The sequence below is a fragment of the Muntiacus reevesi genome, chromosome X (genome assembly GCF_963930625.1).
Source record: "Muntiacus reevesi chromosome X, mMunRee1.1, whole genome shotgun sequence".
Taxonomy (NCBI): domain Eukaryota; kingdom Metazoa; phylum Chordata; class Mammalia; order Artiodactyla; family Cervidae; genus Muntiacus; species Muntiacus reevesi.
The window spans coordinates 141,145,264-141,169,729 of record NC_089271.1 but is presented as its reverse complement, the minus strand read 5'-3'; the positions used below and the strand labels follow the sequence as shown (position 1 = coordinate 141,169,729).

General features: G+C 41.4%; 1 protein-coding gene across 1 annotated transcript in view; it reads right to left on the bottom strand.

The window, feature by feature from the left end:
* GUCY2F (guanylate cyclase 2F, retinal) overlaps positions 1 to 17,566 on the bottom strand; it is a 90,194-nt gene extending 72,628 nt beyond the window's left edge. Inside the window, exons 1-2 of the mRNA XM_065916472.1 lie at positions 16,834 to 17,566; positions 4,320 to 4,621 (exon numbers count right to left, since the gene is read on the bottom strand). Of these exons, the coding sequence (XP_065772544.1) occupies positions 4,320 to 4,621; positions 16,834 to 17,566 (1,035 nt within the window). The remainder of the gene's footprint in view (positions 1 to 4,319; positions 4,622 to 16,833) is intronic.
* Positions 17,567 to 24,466: the final 6,900 nt, after the last annotated feature.

Below are 24,466 nucleotides of genomic sequence, written 5' to 3'. Positions count from 1 at the left end.
ATGAAGAGTGAGAGGAAGGCCTAGGGACTGCCTTGTTGATACAAAACATTTCAGTATTTCTTGACTTTTTTTTTTACTTCTTGACTTTTAAAACTATGTGCATGCGTTGCTTTCATAATTTTGTTTTTTTTTAATTTTTTGAAGACGCGATTGTATAAACTAAAAGGATGCAAACCATTGCTACAAGCAATATAGCCTCTATATTTGGAATTTTCAACTCTACTGGAAGTTACTGGGCAAGGGAAAAATATAGCCATCTTTTTCATATATTTGTTTACTCATTTACAATCTCTCTTTCATTAGAATTTAAGCCCCATAAGATTGGGAACAATTAATGTGCTAGTAAATATTAGCAATAGCTCTAAGAGAAGGGAAAAAACCTCTTACTTGTAGCATTTACCAATTTATGTGGCATAAATATTTTCAACGCCTGATCCAATCTACCAATATGATGCCACTGAACACAGTGTTGGGAAAAGAGGCACACAATTGGCTTCTATGAACTAGCTCCAATTCTACTGTCAAAAATCCTGTCTTGTTTACTCTTTTATCTGAAGTTCAGCATAGTGCATGGCACATGGTATGTGCTTAATAAACAGCTGTTGATCTGTTGACTGAACAAGAAAAAAAAAAACAAAAACACAGGAGTCCAGGGATAAGCAAAGGAACTATTGAGTAATTCTTTGCCAATAATCATAAAACTTCAAGGAAGTAAGTTGAGGTCAGACTGGAACTTAGAGGCTAGGTCACCATCAACCATTAAGGCAAAAAGGAAGTAGCTGTAAGTCAAGCACTCTGCTAGTCACTTTACCCACATTGCTTTGTTTAATCTTCCCAACAATCCTAAAAGCTGTAGATTACTAACCTTCTTTACAGATGGTAAAATTGAGACTCAAATTTGCCCAAGGGTACACAGCTAGCAAAAGGAAAAGCTGAGATTTAAACCAAGATTGTCTAACTCTTTACCATATGCTCTTTCTGCTATACTAGCTGCCTTTAAAAATGCCTTTTAGCAACGTAATTTAGGGGAAAGGCAGTTTTTGTTTATCAGAGATGAGAAAATAATTATCTTACACTTCTATCACTCTTTGGTTATGAAGGTAAAGCCAAGGCACCTGCAAAGTGGGGGCAGAAACGCATCTAAACAAGCTTCCTTTATATATAAGCTTTAGAGTCTTTTGTTTTCGCTCTATTTCCTTGTCTAAAGCAGAGTACAGGCTGCCTAGCAACCAAACTAATGGTGTCTTTTTTTACCTTAATTACCTTATGTTTTCCACAAGCTCAAAGAGATTGGATCAACTATTAAGAGTGAAAGGTCTGAAATTTTTGTATCAAAATATCTGCTCACATACACGTATTACACACACAGATACACACACCCATACACACAGAGACACAGACACACACACACAAACAAACACTTCTTTCTATTTCCCTCAATCCTGTGATTAAAGTAAAAAAAAATGATTTAGTCTTGTATCTATATGATACCATATCATTGGATAAAAAGTACAAAAATTCACCATCTGGTTGCTCGCCTGTGAATACACCAAACAACTGGTTTGAGCAACCATTCTTGGCAGTTTGCAGGATTCTTGCCACTCTTGACCAAATCAACGAGTTGTTTTTAATAAATATATGTGTGTATCCTAAAAGAAAGATTTATTATAAATATATCAGTGGCAATAATGTTCAAATCCCAAACTGTTAATATCTCTACTAGCTACTTTTTTTTTTATTAGAACAAGAATCAGCAAAATCTTTGCTATCAATACTCAGGACAGAAAGAGATAAGAAAACCTAAAGTTGACCTGAATCATTTATTCAGATAGAAAGGCAATGCACAGAATAAAGGAATAAGTAGTATACATAAAGGAGAAGATTATGGAGAATGTGTTAGGCACAATCAATTGCCCACACGACAGCCTTCTTCCTTGCTAATGGAATCTCAATTTTAATTGTGCATACTTTTCCAGCAGCCATAGGGTCAGTCACAATGGTCTCATTCTTCTTTCTAAATTTTCAATTTGGCATGAGTATGGGACATGACTGATCAGGAAAGTGTGGGGAGAAGTCTGCTTGAAGACATTCTTAGCAAGATTTCCTCACTTTAAAAAAGATACACAAGAAAGGGACATTTCTCACTTTCATTTGTAGACAGTTCCACTTGGATGTGCTGTCCGGAACTGTAGCAGTCATCTTGGGACCAGGAAAGCAACCAGATTATGAGGGCAAGCCAGCATGCTATGGTTGTAAAGTGAAAAAGTGAAAATAACCTGGTTCACTGATAATGTCATTGAACAGCTGAATTAACTGACTCTGAGACAGTGGAAACAGTGTCAGACTTTATTTTGGGGGGCTCCAAAATCACTGCAGATGGTGATTGCAGCCATGAAATTAAAAGACGCTTACTCCTTGGAAGGAAAGTTACGACCAACCTAGATAGCATATTAAAAAGCAGAGACATTACTTTGCCAACAAAGATCCGTCTAGTCAAGGTTATGGTTTTTCCAGTGGTCATGTATGGATGTGAGAGTTGGACTGTGAGGAAAGCTGAGTGCCGAAGAATTGATGCTTTTGAACTGTGGTGTTGGAGGAGACTCTTGAGAGTCCCTTGGACTGCAAGGAGATCCAACCAGTCCACCCTAAAGGAGCTCAGTCCTGGGTGTTCATTGGAAGGACTGATGCTGAAGCTGAAACTGCAATACTTTGGCCACCTCATGTGAAGAGCTGACTCATTGGAAAAGACCCTGATGCTGGGAGGGATTGGGGGCAGGAGGAGAAGGGGACGACAGAGGATGAGATGGCTGGATGGCATCACTGACTTGATGGGCATGAGTTTGAGTAAACTCCGGGAGTTGGTGATGGACAGGGAGGCCTGGCGTGCCGTGATTCATGGGGTCGCAAAGAGTCAGACATGACTGAGCGACTGAACTGAACTGAACTGAAAGTCCCCATATCTTCCAGTTTCGAAAAAAAAAATTACTTGGGCTATTTTGTGTTGAGCTTTCTGTTAGTTACAGCCAGAGCATTATAACTAATACAATATGCTAGCAAATGCTAGAACTTTTCAACTTATTTATGTGCCACTCTAAATACTTCTAAAAATGAGTGCCTTCTATGTCCGGCCTCTAAACTACAAACAAAAACTCCCTCTGTATTTTTCTGATATAACTATCTTTGGCCTCCCCATCTTCCTCTCATATTCCTTGTCTTCTTTTTATTTCTCCCTCTTTGTTTTTGTCTTTTGTCTATTTTTTGATCCATTTTGTTTTTGTCCATTCGTTTCTCTGCTTTCTTCCCATCTCCACTATTGTTTCTTCCACTAGTCCCTTTGGCTGTGATTTGAATCTGAAATATACTCATCTATACATATATACATACTCATCTATACACATATACATACATACATATACATACACATATATATACATATACACATACTCATCTATACATATATATCTCTATATTATTTCTTATATATTATTAGGGAGGAATTCTTCCCCATTCCCAAAGATTCCTTTCATATACAGATAGCCCTACTAGCAAAAAAAACACCTAACTTCTTCACCACCTTACTCATTCCTTCCCACAAAGGAGGAGTGACTTAGTCTGACTGGTTCATTTGGTAAGAGAATTAAACATGTGTATCCCAGGCTATCCTAACTTCTTTCTCTTAGGAGTGAGCTACCTATGGGGAGTACATACTCCACTATGCTCTTCTAGGTTACACATCTAAATGAAAGGCATGCCCTCATGGGGCAGGAATATAGGGGTCTGGTAATGCTTGTGACTAGATGGAGAAGGTTAATCAATCTTCAGATTCAGCAGTGGGAAACACATAGACAGAAGCTGTATTCCCCAATACCAGCTTTATCAATAATAAAGCCAGTATCTTCTTACATACCAGCTCTTGTTGTTGACTTGATCAGAATTTGGGTCAGAAATAGGATTCATTTTTACTAGGTACCCTTGAACAGCACTTATATGTATATGTATATGTATATATATAAATATGTATTTTAGCACTAATATATATTAAAGTTTTGTGTCCCTATTCTTAAACACATTTTGTTTCTTTTTCATGGCTGTATGCTGTTATTTCGGGTAACTTGAAGATAAAAAATAAAAATAAAACTCCAATAATGTGTCCTTGTTTTACAAAAGATTTTTGCAAACAAAAGGTGTTTTTAACTTGTGTGCAGTTGCCTGTTATTGACTGAGTTTCCTCAGGAATAGAGGCACTTGATAGGAAAAATATTTACTTTCCTGATTTTTGAGTTTTTCTGATCATGATTAATTTGTGAATCTGCACTTACTTGATCTGACTCCAACTTCTCAGGAATTTCACCTCTAGCTGCTGCCTCCGCAAAGGCTTGATAGAAGGTCTTTTCTTGGGACTCTACTGTGATGGTCAACACAGCATCATAGGCTTCCCGAAGTTTTGGGTTGTTCCTTAGAACCTGGTAGGGGGTATGCTTATAAGGTAAACTGTAGAGCAGGGTGTCATAGGGAACAAAGACATAGGTGCCATCAGTCATCTGCAGATCGTGAGCCCATTCCAAGAGATGCATCTGAGTCTCTCCCCCAATCAAAGTCGAATGCATACACATGATGATTACTGAAACCAACAAAGCAGAGAGGTTATGGCGGCAATTTGTTAGATACAGAACTAAACACTACAGACTGGGAGAAACAAATAAATGTACTATAACCAATTTGCAAATGATATCTATCTTACATCTTCAAGATGAGCAAGATGTTGAAACCTTGAGCTGAAGCTGAGGTATTTTCAGGGACCCTGATTAGGCAATAGGGAAAAATCAGATATGTCTACAGGCTGCAGAGTCTAACACTAGATGGGAATAAGAACAAAGATAGCAAGTGGGAGGTAGCATAATGAAAGGCTTTGGAGTTAGAAGACCTAGGTTTATATCCTAATGTCACCACTTACTAGCTGTATACCCACCCTTAGGTAAATTACTTAACCTCTCTCTGCCTAAATATTTACTTCAGAAGATAGTAGTGATGACTGAAGGAGGAATCCATATAATGGGCTTAACACACAGTGCTCAATAAATGGTGTATGTGTGTGTTAGTGTCTCAGTCATGTCCAACTCTTTGTGACCCCATGGATTGTAGCCAACCAGGCTCCTCTGTCCACAGGAATTCTCCAGGCAAGAATACTGGAGTGCTAGCCATTCCCTTCTCCAAGGGATCTTCCCAACTCAAGGATCGAAACAGAGTCTCCTGATTGTATGCAGATTCTTTACTGGCTGAGCCACCAGGGAAGCCCTCAATAAATGGTAACTATTATTATACCTAAGAATAAGATACCTAGAAGAAGATGGGAGATTTTCCCATAGCCACTGTTGCTTTTTATTGCCTACCTCCTACAAACATACATTCTAACAGATGTTGACCAAGTGTTCCCACACTTACCAAGGCCATTATAGAAAATGAATGGCACTGACTCAAACTCTGCTATAATAATATTACAGGTGATATGTTCAATTTTTGAAAATCAAACTTCCTTATAATTGGAATTACTTTGCATTCACTCCAATTCTTCCTAGACTTATGAAACTATGTTGCTTGGCAAGGCTATGCTAGAATAGAGTGGATTGGCCACGGTTGAAGAATGGCAGCTAGATCATGAGACTGAAAGTCTTATATCCAATTTCGCCCTTGGCATGCTAAATGAGTTTAGTTTAAGTCCACTTGTGCTTCAGTGCCCACATCTTTAAAATGTAGATTCCAATGCATTTCACAGGTACATTGAGTGGTTTAATTAGATAATGCCAGGCAAGTACTCTGAGCTCCTTGAAGAAAGGCAAAGTCCCTACTGCCATTGGTAAATATTAATTATACATGCTTACACGGAACCTTTAATCTCAGGAACTGAGTATGCTTAAACTATGTTCAATGACTAATGTTGGGCATTTACATATTGCTTCCTCTATTTTCAAAAACCTTCTTTGCAGTTGTTAAATACCCCCAGAAAATTTATTCTTTGAGGCAGAGCTAGTACCCTTCATTTTTTAAGGCATATCTAGTAAGTTATGAAGTTGATTTACACACCAAACACACACACCCACACCCATACATACACCATAACTTGAATTTTCAAATGACCATTAGCTCCTTCAAAATTATTATCCTGAGAGGTTCTAAATGTATTCTGATGCACAAACTTTCCGTTGAATACTCTAGGGATATCTCAGGAACTAGTTCGTGAGCCACACGAGGAATTCAACTTTCCTGATTCATAATCACACATTGTATAATGGGGAAAATGAGTGACAGGGAGGTCTGAGAAGGCAATGATTGGATTTAGAAGAAAAAATAGGACTGAAGGTCTGGAACTCCCTAAATTTGGCTACACCATTAAATACAAATCACTGTGGTCAAGTTAGTGCAGTCACATGTCCATTGAGGGGAAAAATTGAGTTTTGTCAGGTGCTTCAGGTAGCTGGCCAGTTCTTCCAACAGTATCTCTGGCAAGTAGGTTAGTATTGGCATCTTTCTTCTACAAAAACAGATCAGTTGATGAGACCAAGGTTACCCAAGAGAGATAAAATTCATTTAATTAACTTGTGCATGCATGCTGAGCTAAGTCGCTTCAGTCGTGTCTCTTTGTGACCCTATGGACAGCAGACCGCCAGGCTCCTCTGTCCATGGGATTCTCCAGGCAAGGATACTGGAATGGGTTGCTATTTCCTTCCCCAGTGGATCTTCCTAACCCAGGGATTGAACTCAGGTCTGTTATGTCTACATGCATTGGCAGGCGGGTTCTTTACTACTAGCGCCACCTGGAAAATGAATATTAAAATTACTTCACTGAATGGAAAACATTATATAAAACTAAGTGCTTCGTGTTGGTTGAAATACAACAAATATTTTAACATAACTGTGGTGTGCCAGCCAGATGCAACCTTCAGTAATGAAACATTCTTTCTCCTAGCTTTTGGGAATGTTTGGAGATAACAGCTGATACCTCCCTGGGAACTAGTCTCAGGTGAGGAGAACCACCTTTCCCAAGATTGTATCCCCTCAGTAGTGTACTAGAGCTGGCTCATGCTGGTTCACAAGAGCCAATGGTTATATTTTCAGGGATTTTCTGAGCTAGTTAATGTCATGTTGGTAGCTTGAAATTGGCCATGGTGGGTGTTACAAAACTATGAGAATCAGCAAATGCTACAAATCAGGGCTTTTCCCTCCTCCCCCATAAACTGGCTGTTAAACAATTATTATCACACTGTGAAATGAAAATATCTCCTGCCATATTAATCAACAAGAAATGTCACAGCCATCAGAGATTTCTGTCCTCCAAATGTGAATGAGGGCTTCCAAAACTGCAAACCAGGGGGTGCTGCCACCCCCCACGGTGATTGCTGAGGAGCTGGGGGAATGCAAGAAGCAAGGTGAACAAGGAAACAGGATTGGCCCAAGACAGCTGAGGTACATATGAAAGGAATGAATTCAGTGAGCCCAGAGGCTTGCATCTTCCCATACATAGAATGCTAAATTCCTTAACTTGATACCTGATCTTTGATGATCAGACTGCCTACTCCCTTTGTTGCAAACTTGTGTATAGCCTGACTTCCCCTCCTGCCTTCTGGAAGCAGTTTTCTCAGAGCTACTGAGATGCTGTCTCCCAGACTCAGAGTCCTGAACATTCCTACCAAATAAAATAACTCTCTATACTTTCAGGTTGTGACTATCTTTTTCAAGTCAACAACACTGTATGCCTTTCTCTGCATCAGCCTGTGCCCAGTGACTGGTCAATATGAAGGCATAAAGGTCAACACTCCTTGCTACTGCTACTGCTAAGTCACTTCTGGACAATTCTGAAAGGCCATCCCAGCTCCAGAGTTCCCACTGGGACTGGCTGGGGCCTTTGTTGCGGCTGCATGACAGTTTAATTTCTCTCTTTCCAATCCTACTTCTGTCTCTCCTTCACAGACGTTGTCCTTGAAAGCAATCCCCCAATAAGCTTCCTGCAGACAAATCTCCATCTACCATACTTTTTTCCAGGGTACCAACTTATGACACTGGTTTAGATACCCAGTGTACACTGAACTGACATCCATCATGGCACTTACAAGATGTATTGCCCTTATTTATTTATGTCAGCCTCTACTATGAAACCATGAGTTCCCTGAAGCAAAAAAACTGTATTTTATTTATTTTTGTATCCTGGTTCATAATTATGCACCAAGTATACAATGAATATTTGAAAATTTCAGAAAGAGAAGTTAGGAATTGGGTATCTTTTGTGGGTTCCTTGAGATGTGAGACGTGGGCATTTCAGATTGTTAGTATGGAGGAACAATTCAAAGGGATATTTGCTGGGCAGGTAGATACTAACATGCCTGTCTTTAATGCTTAGTGCCATTAACTATGCTCAAGACCTTACCCTCAACCTGAACCTCTCCTCCTCTCCTCTTAATTTTCCTTTCATTGGCCCACATGGAGGTCATTTCAGGCAAAGAGTCAGAATTTTTATGGCTGGAAAGACTCTTTGAGACCATCTACCTCCTCTTACTCCCTTATTATTTTAGAGATGATGAAATGGAAGACTCAAGAGGGAACAATCACAGTATACTCTATTTTTTGCAAGGTAAGACTTTGCTACTGACCATGATTAAAACAGAAAGCATAAATAAGGAATTCAAACAACACCATCTTAATTTAATAGATTGTGTGCTTCGTGAATAAGGATTTATGGATGCATCTGTTCTACATGATTATTTTACTAAATAGCTTTATTATCTCAAAATGACATTCATTAAAATGGGATTTTACCTGTAAGTTGTCAGGAAAGGATTAGTAGACAGAAACCTTAAATCCTTGACAAGGTCTAGGTCAACAGGTAATCACTGAATAATATTAATCTGTAAGTTTCCATCCTGACTGTTAACTGTCAAGCCACTCTATGGCCTAAACAAGGACCAGGAGATACATCCTCCTGAGATCCCATCTCACCAGGATGTGATACTAGCACTTCCTCTGAGCCACCTGAGCCCCACTTGAGTTGTCTAACAGCTATGTCTTCATACTGTGCTACACATTATGGCAGGGTGCTCAGAACCCTTCAATGCTAGCAGGAAATGTCATGAAACTCTAGAAGCTAATTCCCAAGTCGCTCAACTCCTCCTTCTCTTCCTATATTAAAATAGTCTATCTAATACTTCCTTAAGATATAGGAACTGTGTTTCTCTAAAAGCAAAGTTTATTTCTCCCAAATTCCTGGCTATCGAGTGCTTGGTGGAGGAACCTGAGCCCAGTCTCACACCTTATGAGATGAAAATGTTTTCACTAGCTACTGCTGAAGAAGTTCTTAGAAGTCCTATTCACACTGTGAGCCTACAACACTGCTCCCAATCCATAGAAACCCTCCATTCTACTGCCCTTGATTTTCATTTTAACCTTTTGTGACATTTCCTACCACTAGCATTCATCTTAACCTATTTCATGTTAACGGACATTGAGAGAGATGGGAGAGAATAAGCAGTCCAGAGTGGGAGAGGGGTATCTAGTGTGATTTATTCCAGGTCTCACATTCTCCCAGGATTCACACCTATGGGGCCACAGCCTGATAGAAATAGACTCACACCATCCTCCTCTCAGCTCCCCCCCACCCACTCTATAAAACGGATACATAACTAGAATCTGCATGTTTCCCAACCACCACCCCAAAGTGTGATTCAGTGCAGGAGGCCCTCAAAACCATACTTTTAGAACACCACAGTACATGATGTGTGCCTATTCCTATCAATTGAGGACACCGCACACATTTTTAGCATTAAGTCCTGAGACTACCACTTATGTACCTGCCACCAGTGTTGAACTGGTTCAAGAAGTTCAGCATGCTGTCAGATGCATATTACATTCAATGGCCATTCTGTCTGTATTAGATCATGCTTTTTCATATCCAGTAAAACTCGTATTACAAGTACTTTTACTGCCTTCACATTGCTGCCCAGCTTACATTTTTAATATTCCTTCATATCTTGCAACATATGTTTTCTTCAACTTTTCCTAAACTGCTATGCAGATGTGTGTATGTATGTTTGTGTGTGTGTTCAGACACACACAAGAGTTGTGTCCGACTCTTTTGAACCCCATGGACTCTAGGCCGCCAGGCTCCTCTGTCCATTAGATTTTCCAGGCAAGAATACTGGAGTGGGTTGCCATTTCCTTCTCCAGGGGATCTTCCTGACCCAGGCATCAAACCCGTGTCTCCTGCATTGGCAGGCAGATTCTTTACCACTGAGCCACCAAGAAAGCCCAGATAAGGGCTTTTAAATGCAGGAAGCCTAGATGTTTATAGGTTTTCCCTTGGGCTAGGTCTTCAATAATCATATCATCACTGATAGTGGACCCATTAATGAGAGCAAGTTGTCCTTTCACCATTCACAGTGATTTACATTTAACTATACCAAATTCCCTATCAGCACTAAGGTTCTTGGTCATAGTATTATACTATCACTATTGTAATTACTGTAGGAAAAATGGGATAATGTTTATCACTTTGAGGCACTTAAGAGAATTTCATCAGTGGGCCCAAAAGTTAAGAGAGAAAAATGGAAGGGCTGAATTATACACCGTGGAAACACAAGATCTCAAGTGAGTATGCCTTAGGGGCATCCCTCAAGTACACAAAAGGCAGTAGAGCTTAAGTCTTTCATTAAACCAGTGATTCTCAAAGTATGATCCCCGAACCATCAGCATCAGCACTACCTTGAGCTGGTTAGAAATGCAAATTCTAGGGCCCTATTCCGGCCCTATTCCAGCCCCCCGAGTCAGAAACTCTGGAGGAGGGATGTAAGCCTTCCAGAGGATTCTGCCCACACTTAGGTTGGAGAGGCACTACTTTAGATCAACTTGGACATGTAGCCTAGACCTCCTACTCACTAGTTACGTGATATTGGGCAACTATTTAATCTCTCTTAGCCTCCACATCGGAAAAGGCAATGGCAACACACTCCAGTACTCTTGCCTGGAAAATCCCATGGACGGAGGAGCCTAGTAGGCTGCAGTCCATGGGGTCGCAAAGAGTCGGACACAGCTGAGCAACTTCACTTTCACTTTTCACTTTCATGCACTGGAGAAGGAAATGGCAACCCACTCCAGTATTCTTGCCTGGAGAATCCCAGGGACAGAGGAGCCTGGTGGGCTGCTGTCTATGGGGTCGCACGGAGTTGGACATGACTGACGCGACTTAGCAGCAGCAGAAGCCTCCAAATCTCATCCATGAAAGTGAAAGTGTTAGCCACTAAGTCCTATCTGACTCTTTGCAACCCCATGAACTGTAGCCTGCCAGGCTCCTCTGTCCATGGGATTCTCCAGGCAAGAATATTGGAGTGGGTAGCCATTCCCTTCTTCAGGGGATCTTTCCGACCCAGGGATCAAACCTGGGTCTCCTGCATTGCAGGTAGATTCTTTACCAGGCTTTGTCCACTCACTAGTTATGTGGTATTCGGCAAGTATTTAATCTCTCTTAGACTCCAAAGTCTCATCCTTAAAGTGCATTTAATAGTAATTGACCTTACTTTATAGGGCTGTTGCAAAAATTGAATGAGATGGTCCATATAAAACCCTTGCAAAATGACCAACATATAATAAATACTCGATAAATATTAGCTTTTATCATTGTTGTCATTATTACTGGTGGTTTTTTTTTTTTTTTTGGTATGTATGTGTGTGTCAAGAATCTTCAACAGATGGCAGAGGCTGGCCAGATCCCTGACAACAAGGTAGTAATAAGGTATCTGATTTTGGAAGAACAAGAGAAGGACATTCTGACAGTGTCCTAGTTACTGAACATCATATTGTAACTAAGCACTCCCAATTTGGAAGGATTTAAAGGAATCCCCAAATGGTTCAACAGCCTGGTAAACCCAAATTGAAAGGATTTCACAATCAGCCAAGCATTGATAGGCAAAAAGGTGAGGAGAAGGGAGGAGAGCTTGAAATAGCCATTTGAAAAGTTCTCTAAAGAGCTTTTCAGTGGGGCCTCCTGCTAGTCTTTGTGAGAATTAGCAAAAGAACTTCTAGGTAATTGCAATTCCACAGGTGCTCAGCCTGTGAGAGATGCTCTTTCCTGCCTCTGGATCAAAACCTCCAACAGGACTCATGGTTTAAGGAGTGGAGAGTGAACGAATTTTGGCCCTCACGTCCACTCAGCTAGGTTCCCTTGTGCAGGGCACAATTTCCATAACCACACACAGCAGCACTGACCATAAGTTGAGGCCTTTGTCTTTGATCAATATCTCTCCTTTATGACTTTTTTGGAAACAAAGATAATTGGTAATTGCCTCTGAAGCTTAAAGGAAAGGAGCTGACAATCTGGGAGAAACAGAATACCGACTTCTCTGGGACTTCATTTACCCCATTCTTTGATTTTAGTGATGTCTGTATCTACCTACTTGTTATGTGAGATCCACAGGTGTTGTAAAACTTAAAAGAGAATAGCTTTCTCCTGGATAACCCAGAGGATTAAATAATATTATCTATATGCAAATACCTTGTAAACTGTAGTTTTCATTGTCTCAGTGGCAGCCTCTAATAACGCCCCCGCTGTTCCCCCTTCCGAAAGCCCACAACCATTATTATTTTTATGATCATCTTTACAATTAAATTTTATCATTGTCTTGCTGTCGTGTAAGCACAATTTAGACTGGTTTCTAAGAAAGACATTCCTTCTGACTCCAGTAAGTTGCCAGTAAGCACTCACGCTTATGCTCATGTTCAGTCACTCAGTTGTGTCTGACTCTTTGCAACCCTATGGACTGCAGTCCACCAGGCTCCTCTGTCCATGGGATTCTCCAGGCAAGAATACTGGAGTGGGTTGCCATTTCCTTCTCCAGGGGATCTTCCCGACCCAGGGATTGAACCCATGTCTCCTGCTTTAGCAGGCAGATTCTTTACAACTGAGCCACCCAGAAGCCCAGTGAGCACCAGAAACATAAATTTATGTGAAAGAGAAGTGGCATACCAGCCAGTAATAAGCTAACTTTCTCTACCCTCCCTCCCCACCACTACGTCTCACTGCCACCACCACTGCCACTGTCACGTGGGGCAGTGGTCACTGTTATTGTAAGCAGGTCAGACGAAATCAGCCTTCCAACTATTTCCATTACTTCCAAACATTGCCAGTCCTCTCCAAAGGAAGGGATCCCTTTCTACTATATTTTGTACATCCCAAAAGGTCCTACTCTGAAGGTTTGTTTGCGGGTCCATAGTGTTAAGAAGTAGCTTCATATCCAGCAGAATAAGGAAGAGGCCAGGTCCTGCCTTGCTCAGTCCTTCTCAGCTGAGGTCACCACGAAAACCTTAGTGCTTTTTCAGTCATGATAGTTAACAGCTAGGAATACTATTACAGTATTATACTGTACTGTATAAATACTATATACAATATTACCATATTTCTAGTCCCAGTCGAAAGGTGCTAGAAAATCAGCTAGAGATGTCAACCACAAATTGGCACTTGTCATGGGTGCTTGCCATCTACTTCTACAAGGATTGAATCATGTGCCGCTGCAGTTGCTGACCTTCAACACCCCTTGAAGGAGTTCAGGGTGGAGAGCAGAGATGAGCCACTCTGTGCTCCAGGAAACTGGCAGGACAGGTCCTCAGATAGTTAGATATTTTCAGGAGCTGACTTTATGAGCCTAATTCTTGTATCTCCTTGTATCTAGAAAAGCACTAAAATCATTCATGGTGATGGCTGTTCCTCAAGACTAGCAGAGGCTTTCCAAGACCAGCAGAAACTTTCTACAAAAAAATAAGTGCTTGATTGCATGTACTGCTTCTTCACCAAAATCACATATATACTGTCCTTTCCCCGTATCTCTTTGGAGCAGTTTCTCAGAGATATCTGAGGTGCTGTCTCTTGGGTTGCTGTCCTCATATTGCTCCAGATAAAACTTAACTTGCAACTCTCACATTGTGCCTTTTTTTTTTTTTTTTTTTTTTTTTTAGTCAACAGAGATTTGATCTAGTATGTGCTGAATCTGGTGTACTGTAACTGTCCTCACTTGTTCTGTTGGCCCAATCCATACTCATTGGGGCTTCCCTCATAGCTCAGTCGGTAAAGAATCTGCCTGCAATGCAGGAGACCCGGGTTCGACTCCTGGGTCAGGAAGATCCCGTGGAGATGGAAATAGCAACCCACTCCAGTACTCTTGCCTAGAGAATCCCATGGACAGAGGAACCTGACAGGCTACAGTCCATGGAGTCACAAGAGTCAGACATGACTTAGTGACTAAACCACCACCATTCTCATTAGCTTCCAACTCAGTTTCTCACCACATCTCCCATTCTCTGATGGGACCAGAGATGTGCCCTGAACCTCAGACTTTGTGGCTAAAGTCGCGATACTCAATTTACACTTATACTCTGAATCTTGCTTCTCATGCTCCTATTGGCTGGTGCACTACTCTCAATGATCAAGCGGACAAGTTTACCTTATGACTCACTCCTCTTCTGCAAATCCTTCTACCACATTCCACCTACCACTTGGGGCACCCTCAGATGCCAACAACTAGCTGTGCCACGTGTGAGTACCACACACTCTTGGATACTGCACACCGAACTGCCAGAGGTCATACTCAAACCACAGATCAACCAATGACTCAGTTTCCCTGCATCCACCCCCAACCTACCCACATTCTGATTCATGTTGCTGAGGTCCCAGCATGCCTCATCTGAGTCTGCCTATGTTTTGTCAGAAACCCAGGGTAAAATCCTTGCAAGCACAGCTTTGTCTTCACTCACTTTGTCTTTCTGAGTCCTTACTGCACTTTCTGTTGCTTCTCTCCCTATTCAGGGTCTTCCTTTGCTCCATAACCACATACCTTCCTCTCTAGGTTTCCAGGCTCCCACCTCCATTCTGCCCCCATCTACTCTCTCACCCCCATCTTAAAATTTTCATTCCCTTAGTGAGCTGATCCACACTGTTATACAGAAAAAAGTCTGATTAAACAAAGTCATATTAAGAAAAAATATCTGGTAACTTAAAGTAGGGAAAGTTTACTTGCATTTTCATGAACTTGAAGCAGTGGTTCTTGACTCTAGCTTTATTTTGCAAGCACCTGGGAAGCTACTTAAAGTACCTTTACTAGGCCCTCACCACCAGAACATTGGGCTATCTGGAAGTGGTATTCTGGCTCCAATCATTTTGAATAGATGTCCAGGTATTTCCAGTATGCAGCCGGAGTGAGAACCACTGACCCAAGGGAATGAATCTCTCTAATAGTAGGGCAATAATGTGTATTTGCTACCTCCCTGCCTCAAAAGAGTTGTGGGTGCTGAGCACTCAATCCTAACTTCTCTCAGTCTGAAAACCCAAAGAGCTTTGGGGCCTGGATTTATTTAACATTTCATGGTAGGGAACAAAATGTCATTTTAAAGAGTATACTATTTAGAATGGGTGGGATGTGAAATGCTCATGGAATGTAAACTTGCAGGAGACACGGTCTTCATGAAGATTTGTAACATATTATAAAATTATGATATTAAATATGTTAGCTTTTTTCTGGCATGACTCCTCCCTGGAAATGGTTTTATATCTTTGAAAATAATTTTGTGCTCTGCTTTGAAAGTATCAGGCTCTATTATGAAGTAATCAGAGCCACACTGATTGCTTAACATTTATAAGATCTTGTAGACTTGAGCTAGAAGCAGACTACTGTAGTTCCTGGAACTAAATATTCTTGCCCTCATCCTCCCATAATGATCATAATTAAGGTCCAATACTGGAGACACTCAAAACTTAAACTGAGCTTCTGGGTATAGGCCAACCTCAAGCTGGACCATTCTCTGACAAGTGCATTGTTATGTTAAGGAAATGACTGGGACCAGGACTAATCCTAGAAGTAATCAGTTTGACAAGTAGTTTCTGAGCTATCTGTCTTAAAGTGATGGAATGACTGCAGTAGAGGATAAGCAGTGTTCCCGCAAATCTTTGCTACTTTCCAGAAAAAGGTAAGGTGGAGATTAAACAATTAGAATAGAAAAAAAAATCAAGACCCAGTGTCACAAGGGCTTGCAGTAAGTATATGTAAAACACATCCATCTAATTTAAGAGGACCAGGAAGAGTCCTCCCCTTCCCCAAAATGCACCCAACTCGCCCTAGGTCAGTCCTCTGCTTCACAGTTGCTCCATGGTCTCTGCAAGAATCATCTTTGAATAGGAAACTTCTCTTCGAAGGGAAATGGTTACAATTTAGGTAGGTTTCTCATTTTAATATGCTTTCTTTTATCAGCTAGGTCCCTCCATATCAGCTCATTGTGTGCTGCAGAGAGAGAAAAACCCTGCTTTCAAGGACAAGAAAGCAAGAAGGGGTGGGTGTGCATTTTGGAGTCCAGAGAAGACACGTTCTAAGAGTGTCTTAGAGAGGTGATGACCCAGGGACACTGGGCACCTATGAGGGAAAGTACCCAGAAGGGAATCAAAGGTAAATCTCACTTCAGTGACTAGATTGGACAAAAATAAAGCTCTAAGAACAGCCGTTCTCGGCTGATCTGAAACTGCTGAGGTCCTAAGAGCGTGGACGGTGTGTGGCCACAGCTGCTCTTGATGCTAATCTTCCCCACCGAGGCGCTGAAAGCAGGCACTGGCACCCAAGGGCATTTGAACCTGAGGTCTTTGTACTCAGTTCATAAAATAGGCTCTGTTGAAGCAGGACAGTCTTGGGGTCTGAGTGTGATTGAAAGGGGGCAAATGCATGAAGAACTGGGTAGTAATGTGCTATCCTAGGCTGTGAGGGTCAGAAACCTTTCACTGAAGCCACATTGAAAGCTGAGCCCGGAGAAAGCACTCACTGCGAATTCTGTCTGCCTGGCGAATCTGCTGGAGAGCTTTCTGGATGCTTTGGCTGTCTTGTCCTGTGGTCAGGACGACCCCTACTGGTAGGCCGCAGCTTCGAAGAGCACTTGCAACTCGATAGGCTGTGTGCACCCAAATGTCTTCATCTGAGGAAATGACTCCAGCATGAGCCCACTGGAAATATTTCATGACAGTTAGCAGCACCCGGATGGGAGAAGGGAGGGTTCGAGAAAAGGTCGGGTGGCTATTTTTACTGTCTAATTCATAATTCACGCAAGCCCAAGAGAAAATCCCTTTGTTCCAGCTGTTTCCCAGGAGCGAGGCTGCCTCACAGTAGCCGGGGTTGGCAGGTCCAACAAACCCTGAGGCCATCTGGTGGTGGGAAATGAAACCGGAGAGAGCCCTGGAAGCCTGGCAGTCTTCATTGAAAATCACATATTCAAGGGAGTGACCCAGATCCAAGGCTGGGTCGTTATTGATCCGCTCAGTGGCTAACCGAGCAGCAATCTCAGGCAGGGCCTTTGAGAACAATGGATCACAAGTCCAAGGGCCCACCACCCCTATCTTGTAGGGTGATGCCCACACCTGCAGTGGGAGAGACGTAAGGACCAACAGCCACAAACACCACAGGAGCTTGAAAGATGCAAGGCCATGATGTTGTCCTCGCTGTCTTCCCAGAGTCGCGAACCAGAGCATAAGGTGGGAGAAAGGCCAGGGTCCCAAGAACATAGCCCTCCTGCTTTCAGCAGGCTAATGAAGAAATACTGGAAGGTGATTCTGTTGTTCCGAGATGGACAGTGGGGTGTCCAAGTGCCTGTCAATCAGAAGAAAAGGTATATTACTCCCATTATTCCTGAAGCTTCTGGAAATAAAAGTTATGAAAGAAATGTGTGTGTTAGTTGCTCAGTCATGTCCAACCTTTTGCGACCCATGGACTGGAGCCCAGCAGGCTCCGCTGTCTATGGGATTTTTTAGGCCAGAATACTGGAGTGGGTTACCATTTCCTCCTCCAGGGGATCTTCCCAACCCAGGGATCGAGCCCGTGTCTTCTGTGTCTCTTGCATTGCAGGCCGATTCTTACCCATTGAGTCATGAAAAGAATGACAGTCCCTAAACTGTAAGTTTCTCTCCCCGACCTTGATCAAAACTCTTCCTGTTCCCCTAGTTCTTGTAATCCTTATCTCAGGAGATGACACCTCCATCTATACTTGCTCTGGTCAGAAACCTGGCAATCAGCTGAGATTCTTTCTTCTTCTGCCTCTCACTCAATCCTTCCCCAATTACTGTTGATTCAACTTCAGCAATAGTTGCTCATCTCATAGTGTTGTAAGGATTACATGGACTAAAACATACAGCAAATGCTTTTAATATTTAATATTTTAACATAATAACATATCATTAATGCTATTTTAGTGATATTATTATTATTATAGTTTCGAGTATGTCCATTTTTCTCTACCACACTGCCCTCTTGGGGCCAGATGCAGATGTTAATAGATAATGGCAATGCAGAGTAAAACGTGCTATGATTGAAGCAGCCCAGACAGAGGAAGATAGAGAGGGTCATCCAAGCCCAAATTTCAGGGGAGTAGAAGAGGGACTGCCATTCCTTTCATGGCTCAGTGGGTAAAGAATCCTCCTGCAATACAAGAGACACAGGAGACACGGGCTCGATCCCTGGGTTGGGAAGATCCCCTGGAGAAGGAAATGGTAACCCACTCCAGTATTCTTGCCTGAAGAATCCATGAACAGAGGAGCCTGGTGGGCTCAGTCCATGGGTCGCAAAGGGTTGGACATGACTGAGCAACTAACACACACAGAAGAGGAGGAGGAGGGAAGTCTCTCTGAGTTGAGCTTCAAAGAAAAGTTAGCCTGGTGAATGGGGTTGCCAGGGGGTTGGTGCTACGAGCCTTCCAGGCAGAAGGAACAATATGCAGTAAGGACCAGAGGTGGAAAAAGGAAAAGGATATATTGATATTAGATTCTCAGAATTCCAAGACATTTGTTCTGCTCAGGTCTGTGGTGTCAACCAAGGCAGGCGACAGATCACCAAGAGTCCTATATACCATTTATAAGCTTTTAGATTTAATCATGCAGATAATAGCTTTAAGCAGAGAAATGGTATAATAAGATTCCCATTTTTTAAAGATTACTCAAATAACAGTGCAGAGAATGGGTTGAAAGGGGGCAGGAAGACCAGTTTTGAGGCTATTGTAGTAATCCATATGAGAAATGATGGCAGGGATTTCCCTGGTGGTCCAGTGGTTAAGAATCTGCTTGCCAATGCAGGAGATGCACATTTGATTCCTGGTTGGGGAACTAAGATCGCACATTCCTCAGGGCTATGGAGCCCACATGCCACAACTAGAGACAAGCTGGTATGCCACAACAAAGATCCCACCTGCCTCAATTAAGACCCAATGCAGCGAAATAAATAAATATTTTTTAAACCTTAAAAAATATCACTCACCTAGAGCCAGACATTCTGGAATTCGAAGTCAAATGGGCCTTAGGAAGCATCACTATGAACAAAGCTAATGGAGGTGATGAAATTCCAGTTGAGCTATTTCATATTCTAAAAGATGATGCTGTGAAAGTGCTGCAATCAATATGTCAGCAAATTTGGAAAACTCAGAAGTGGCTACAGGACTGGAAAAAGTCAGTTTTCATTCCAATCCCAAAGAAAGGCAATCCCAAAGAATGCTCAAACTGCCGCACTATTGCACTCATCTCACACGCTAGTAAAGCAATGCTCAAAATTCTCCAAGCCAGACTTCAACAATACTTGAACCATGAACTTCCAGATGTTTAAGCTGGTTTTAGAAAAGGCAGAGGAACCAGAGATCAAATTGCCAACATCCGCTGGATCATTGAAAAAGCAAGAGAGTTCCAAGAAAACATCTATTTCTGCTTTATTGACTATGCCAAAGCCTTTGACTGTGTGAATCACAATAAACTGTGGAAAATTTTGAAAGATGGGAATACCAGACCACATGACCTGCCTCCTGAGAAACCTGTATGCAGGTCAGGAAGCAATAGTTAGAACTGGACATGGAACAACAGACTGGTTCCAAATAGGAAAAGGAGTATGTCAAGGCTGTATATTGTCACCCTGCTTATTTAACTTATATGCAGAGTACATCATGAGAAACGCTGGGCTGGAGGAAGCACAAGTTGGAATCAAGATTGCCGGAAGAAATATCAATAACCTCAGATATGCAGATGCCAGCACCCTTAAGGAAGAAAGTGAAGAAGAACTAAAGAGCCTCTTGATGAAAGTGAAAGAGGAGAGTGAAAAAGTTGGCTTAAAAATCAACATTCAGAAAACTAAGATCATGGCATTAGGTCCCATCACTTCATGGCAAATAGACGAGGAAACTGTACAAACAGTGTCAGAGTTTATTTTTCTGGGCTCCAAAATCACTGTGGATGGTGATTGCAGCCATGAAATTTAAAGTTGCTTGCTCCTTGGGAGAAAAGTTATGACCAACCAAGTAGCATATTAAAAAGCAGAGACATTACTTTGCCAACAAAGGTCCACCTAGGCAAGGCTATGGTTTTTCCAGTGGTCATGTATGGATGTGAGAGTTGGACTATAAAGAAATCTGAGTGCTGAAGAATTGATGCTTTTGAACTGTGGTGTTGGAGAAGACTCTTGAGAGTCCCTTGGACTGCAAAGAGATCAAACTAGTCCATCCTAAAGGAAATCAGTCCTGAATATTCATTGGAAGGGCTGATGCTGAAGCTCCAATACTTTGGCCACCTGATGTGAAGAAATGATTCATTGTAAAAGACCTTGATGCTGGGAAAGATTGAATGCAGGAGGAGAAGGGGACGACAGAGGATGAGATGGCTGGATGGCATCACCGACTCGATGGACACGAGTTTGAGTAAACTCTGGGAGTTGGTGATGGACAGGGAGGCCTGGCGTGCTGCAGTCCATGGGGTCACAAAGAGTCAGATACGACTGAGCGACTGAACTGAATTGAAACCTTATAAAAGGAAAGGACGGCACACAAAGAGAGTAGTAAGGATTAAAAATATAAACGAGATTAAGAAGGTAAAACCAATAATAACTTAATGACTGATAAGATGTAGAAGGTAATGGGAGAAAAAAGGAGGACACCAAGATGATTTTGAGCTATGCAACTGGTTGGAAAATGATACAAGTCTCCAAGATAGAGAACACTAAAGGAAGGGGTGGGAAGTATATCGTATTCAATTAGACATGTCGAACTGATGATGTCTGTAGACTAATCAAGTAGCAAGTTCCAAGTAGCAAGTTGACAATTTGACATACTTGATCTCGTAACAGAAAGCTGAGTTAGATATATAAATTTGAGTGTAATCAATTGATAGAGGGCAACTGAAGTCATGGCAGTGTGTAAGATCAACAAAAGAGAGTTGCAGAGTAAAGTAAGAAGTCAGAGGACAAAGCCCTGAGAACCCACAACACAAAGTTCAGGCAGAGAAAAAGGAGGTCATAATGAAAACTTCCATGAATGGTATGGAGAAACAGCAAAGTCCAGGAGCTAGTGGTGTCTTACAATCCAAGGAAGATGACACTTTCAGGATGAAAAGTGTTTATCACATCTCACATTCTGTTGAGAAGTCAGGTAAGCTAAAGATAGAAAGGTCCATCAGATTTGGATTCAGAGAGTAAGGCTGCAAGTGGAAGGACCCACAATGAGTCAAAAATGAATGGGAATTTTTTATAATGTATTTTAAATTATTTATTTTTACTTATTTGGCTGCTCCAGGCCTTAGTGTTGGCCCCAGGGATCTTTGATCTTCATTATGGTATGTGGAATCTTTTAGTTGCAGCGCATAGGACCTTTTTAGTTGTGGCATGTACAATCCAGTTTCTTGACCAGGGATCAAACCTGGGAACCCTGCATTGGAAGCTTTGGAGTCTTAGCCACTGGACCACCAGGGAAGTCCCACTGAATGGGAATTAGTGAAGTGGAGTCAGTAAATGTGGAGAACTCTTTCAACACAATGCATGCAAAGCCTTTCTCCATTTGACCCTTGTTTTTCTCTATACCCCATCTCCCTGTTCTCATCTAATGCTATAGTAAATTTTTTTACAGTTCTACATACATGTATCACATAGTTTGTCAAGCATAGGATTTGGAAAATGCCATTCCTTCTGCCTGGAATGTCCTTCTCCTTCTTCCCATACTGCACTTTCAGATTCTCCTGATGAACCTTCTACTAGCAAAACCCAAATGAAGTGTTCACCACTCTGTTCAGCCTTAGTTAACACTCCCAGGTTGAGTTCATTGTTTTTCCACCTGTGCTTCATACTTACACCCATTAGGAAAGGTGTTCCTTTGATTTATAAACAGCCCCCATTTCTGGTCTATGTTGTGACAAGGATACTGAACTGTTTGATATCTCTGTATTTACAAGACCTCACACTTTCAACTATGAGGGGTGGGCAATGAGGGCAACTTTCTATGGGGAGCAGAGCCCCCGGTAATGGAATTTCCTAGCGATCTTCTTCATCATCCTAATGCCTAGCCAACGCATAGTAGATACCAGATAAATGTTTGTGAAATCAATTAATAAAACATTAAATTTGGTCTAAAGTTAAGAATAGCCTCACTGGATATAAAAAGAAAAAGAATTACTTGCTTGGGAGTGATGTTAATGAGGAAAATCCTTAGTGAATTGTTAATTCCAAACAAAGATCAAAATAATGATACGACACTCTTCATGCTAATAATCAGCACTGGTATGAACTGGGCAAACCCAACTGGTTGCTTATTGCCAGCAACAATTCTGCCTGTGTTAGGTCTGTTGGTTATTATCTTGACTTTCATTCCTCATTTTAAGAGAAAATTTGACTCTTCAAGAAACCAGCCAGAGGAACATCTGCTGGATCTTACAGACCTACCACAATAGTATGCTCCATCATCTGTAAGCAAGTGAAAGCTCATGGAAAGGACGGTCAGAATGACAGTTGAGGAGGCAGATCGAAAAACAGCATGAACTGGGTATGTAGGTTTGAGGGGGAAACTTCCAACTTTGCTTTGGAGGTGGTAGAAAGGTAGTTCTGCACTGCTTATATGCATAAAGACATCAAATTTATTCCTAGACTTTCGAAAATGATCTAGTGCAACCTTCCTCCCCTGAAACAGATGCATTCTGTGTGCTCTGTTGAAAGCATCTGGGTGAGATTTATGATGGACAAGGTGTTGAGATGGGGACTCAGCCTAGCTCTCCCAGTCTAGCACTACAAGGTGAGCTCTAGTCAGGAGCCACATACTTCTCTCTCCATCCTCCCCTGGCCCTGATCCCTTATTTGGCATGACAAAACTTGGGAGCCAGGTCAGTCTAGGAGCAGCCCCTTCTCTGGAGTAGCATGGGAAAGGTCCCTATTTTTGTACTGGGACAATGACACTGAGCTGTAGGATCTGTCTTTTTAGGACCTCACTCTTTCAACCACTAGGATTTGGCAGAATGAAGGCCATTCTATATGGGGAGCAGAGCTCTGTTGACAGCAGCAGAGCCAGGAGGCCAATTAACTGCCTCTTCTTCCCCAAATATACCTAGTTTTATGGGTTATCTCCCAGAAGTTATACATTTAAATTAGAAATTAGCACTAGGAGATAAAAGGCTAAGACTTACTGAGTTCTTTCTATGTATCAAACACTGGGCTAAATTCTGCATGTATTACCTTATTTTTAAAACTCAATATCCATCAACAGATGAATGGATAAAGAAGATGCAGTGCATGTGTGTTTTATATATACATATATATATGTATATATACATATATATACAATGGAATACTACTCAGCCATAAAAAAGAATGAAATAATTTAATTTGCAGCAACATGGGTGCAACTAGCTGGAGGAGGAAATGGCAACCCACTCCAGTATTCTTGCCTGGGAAATCCCATAGACAGAGGAGCCTGGTGGGTTATACATAGTCCATGGGATCACAAAAGAGTCAGATACAATTGAGTGACTGAGTACTCATGCACAGGAACAGCTAGAGATTATCGTACAAAGAAAAGAAAGTCAGAAAGAAAGACAAACACCATATGGTATCACTTATATGTGGAATCTAAAGTATGGCAAAAATGAACCTATCTAAAAAACAGAAACAGACTCACAGACATAGAGAACAGACTTGTAGTTGTCAAGAGGGTGGGTGGGGAGGAAAGGACTAGGAGTTTGGGATTAGCAGATTTAAACTATTTTATATAGGATGAACAGACAACAAGGTCCTACTACATAGCACATGGAACTATATTTAATATCCTGTGATAAATCATAATGGAAAAGAATATAAAAAAGAATGTATATATGTATACCACTGAGTCACTTTGCTGTATAACAGACATTGGTACAGCATTGTAAATAAACTATTCTTCAATGAAAAATAAAATTATGATAGTGATAACTAAGTAAAAACAAACAAAAAAATAAATAAAATCAACTCATTACAACCTTTTGAGGTAGGTACTATTATTACCCTCATTTACAGATGATGAAACTAAGGCTCAGAAAGGGTAACTTTCCTAAGAGCACATAGTAGCAGGATGGGGATTTGTACCCCAGTTGATCAAGCACTGCCTGCCAACAGCCCCTAATCTATAGTACCCAGATTGAACCTGA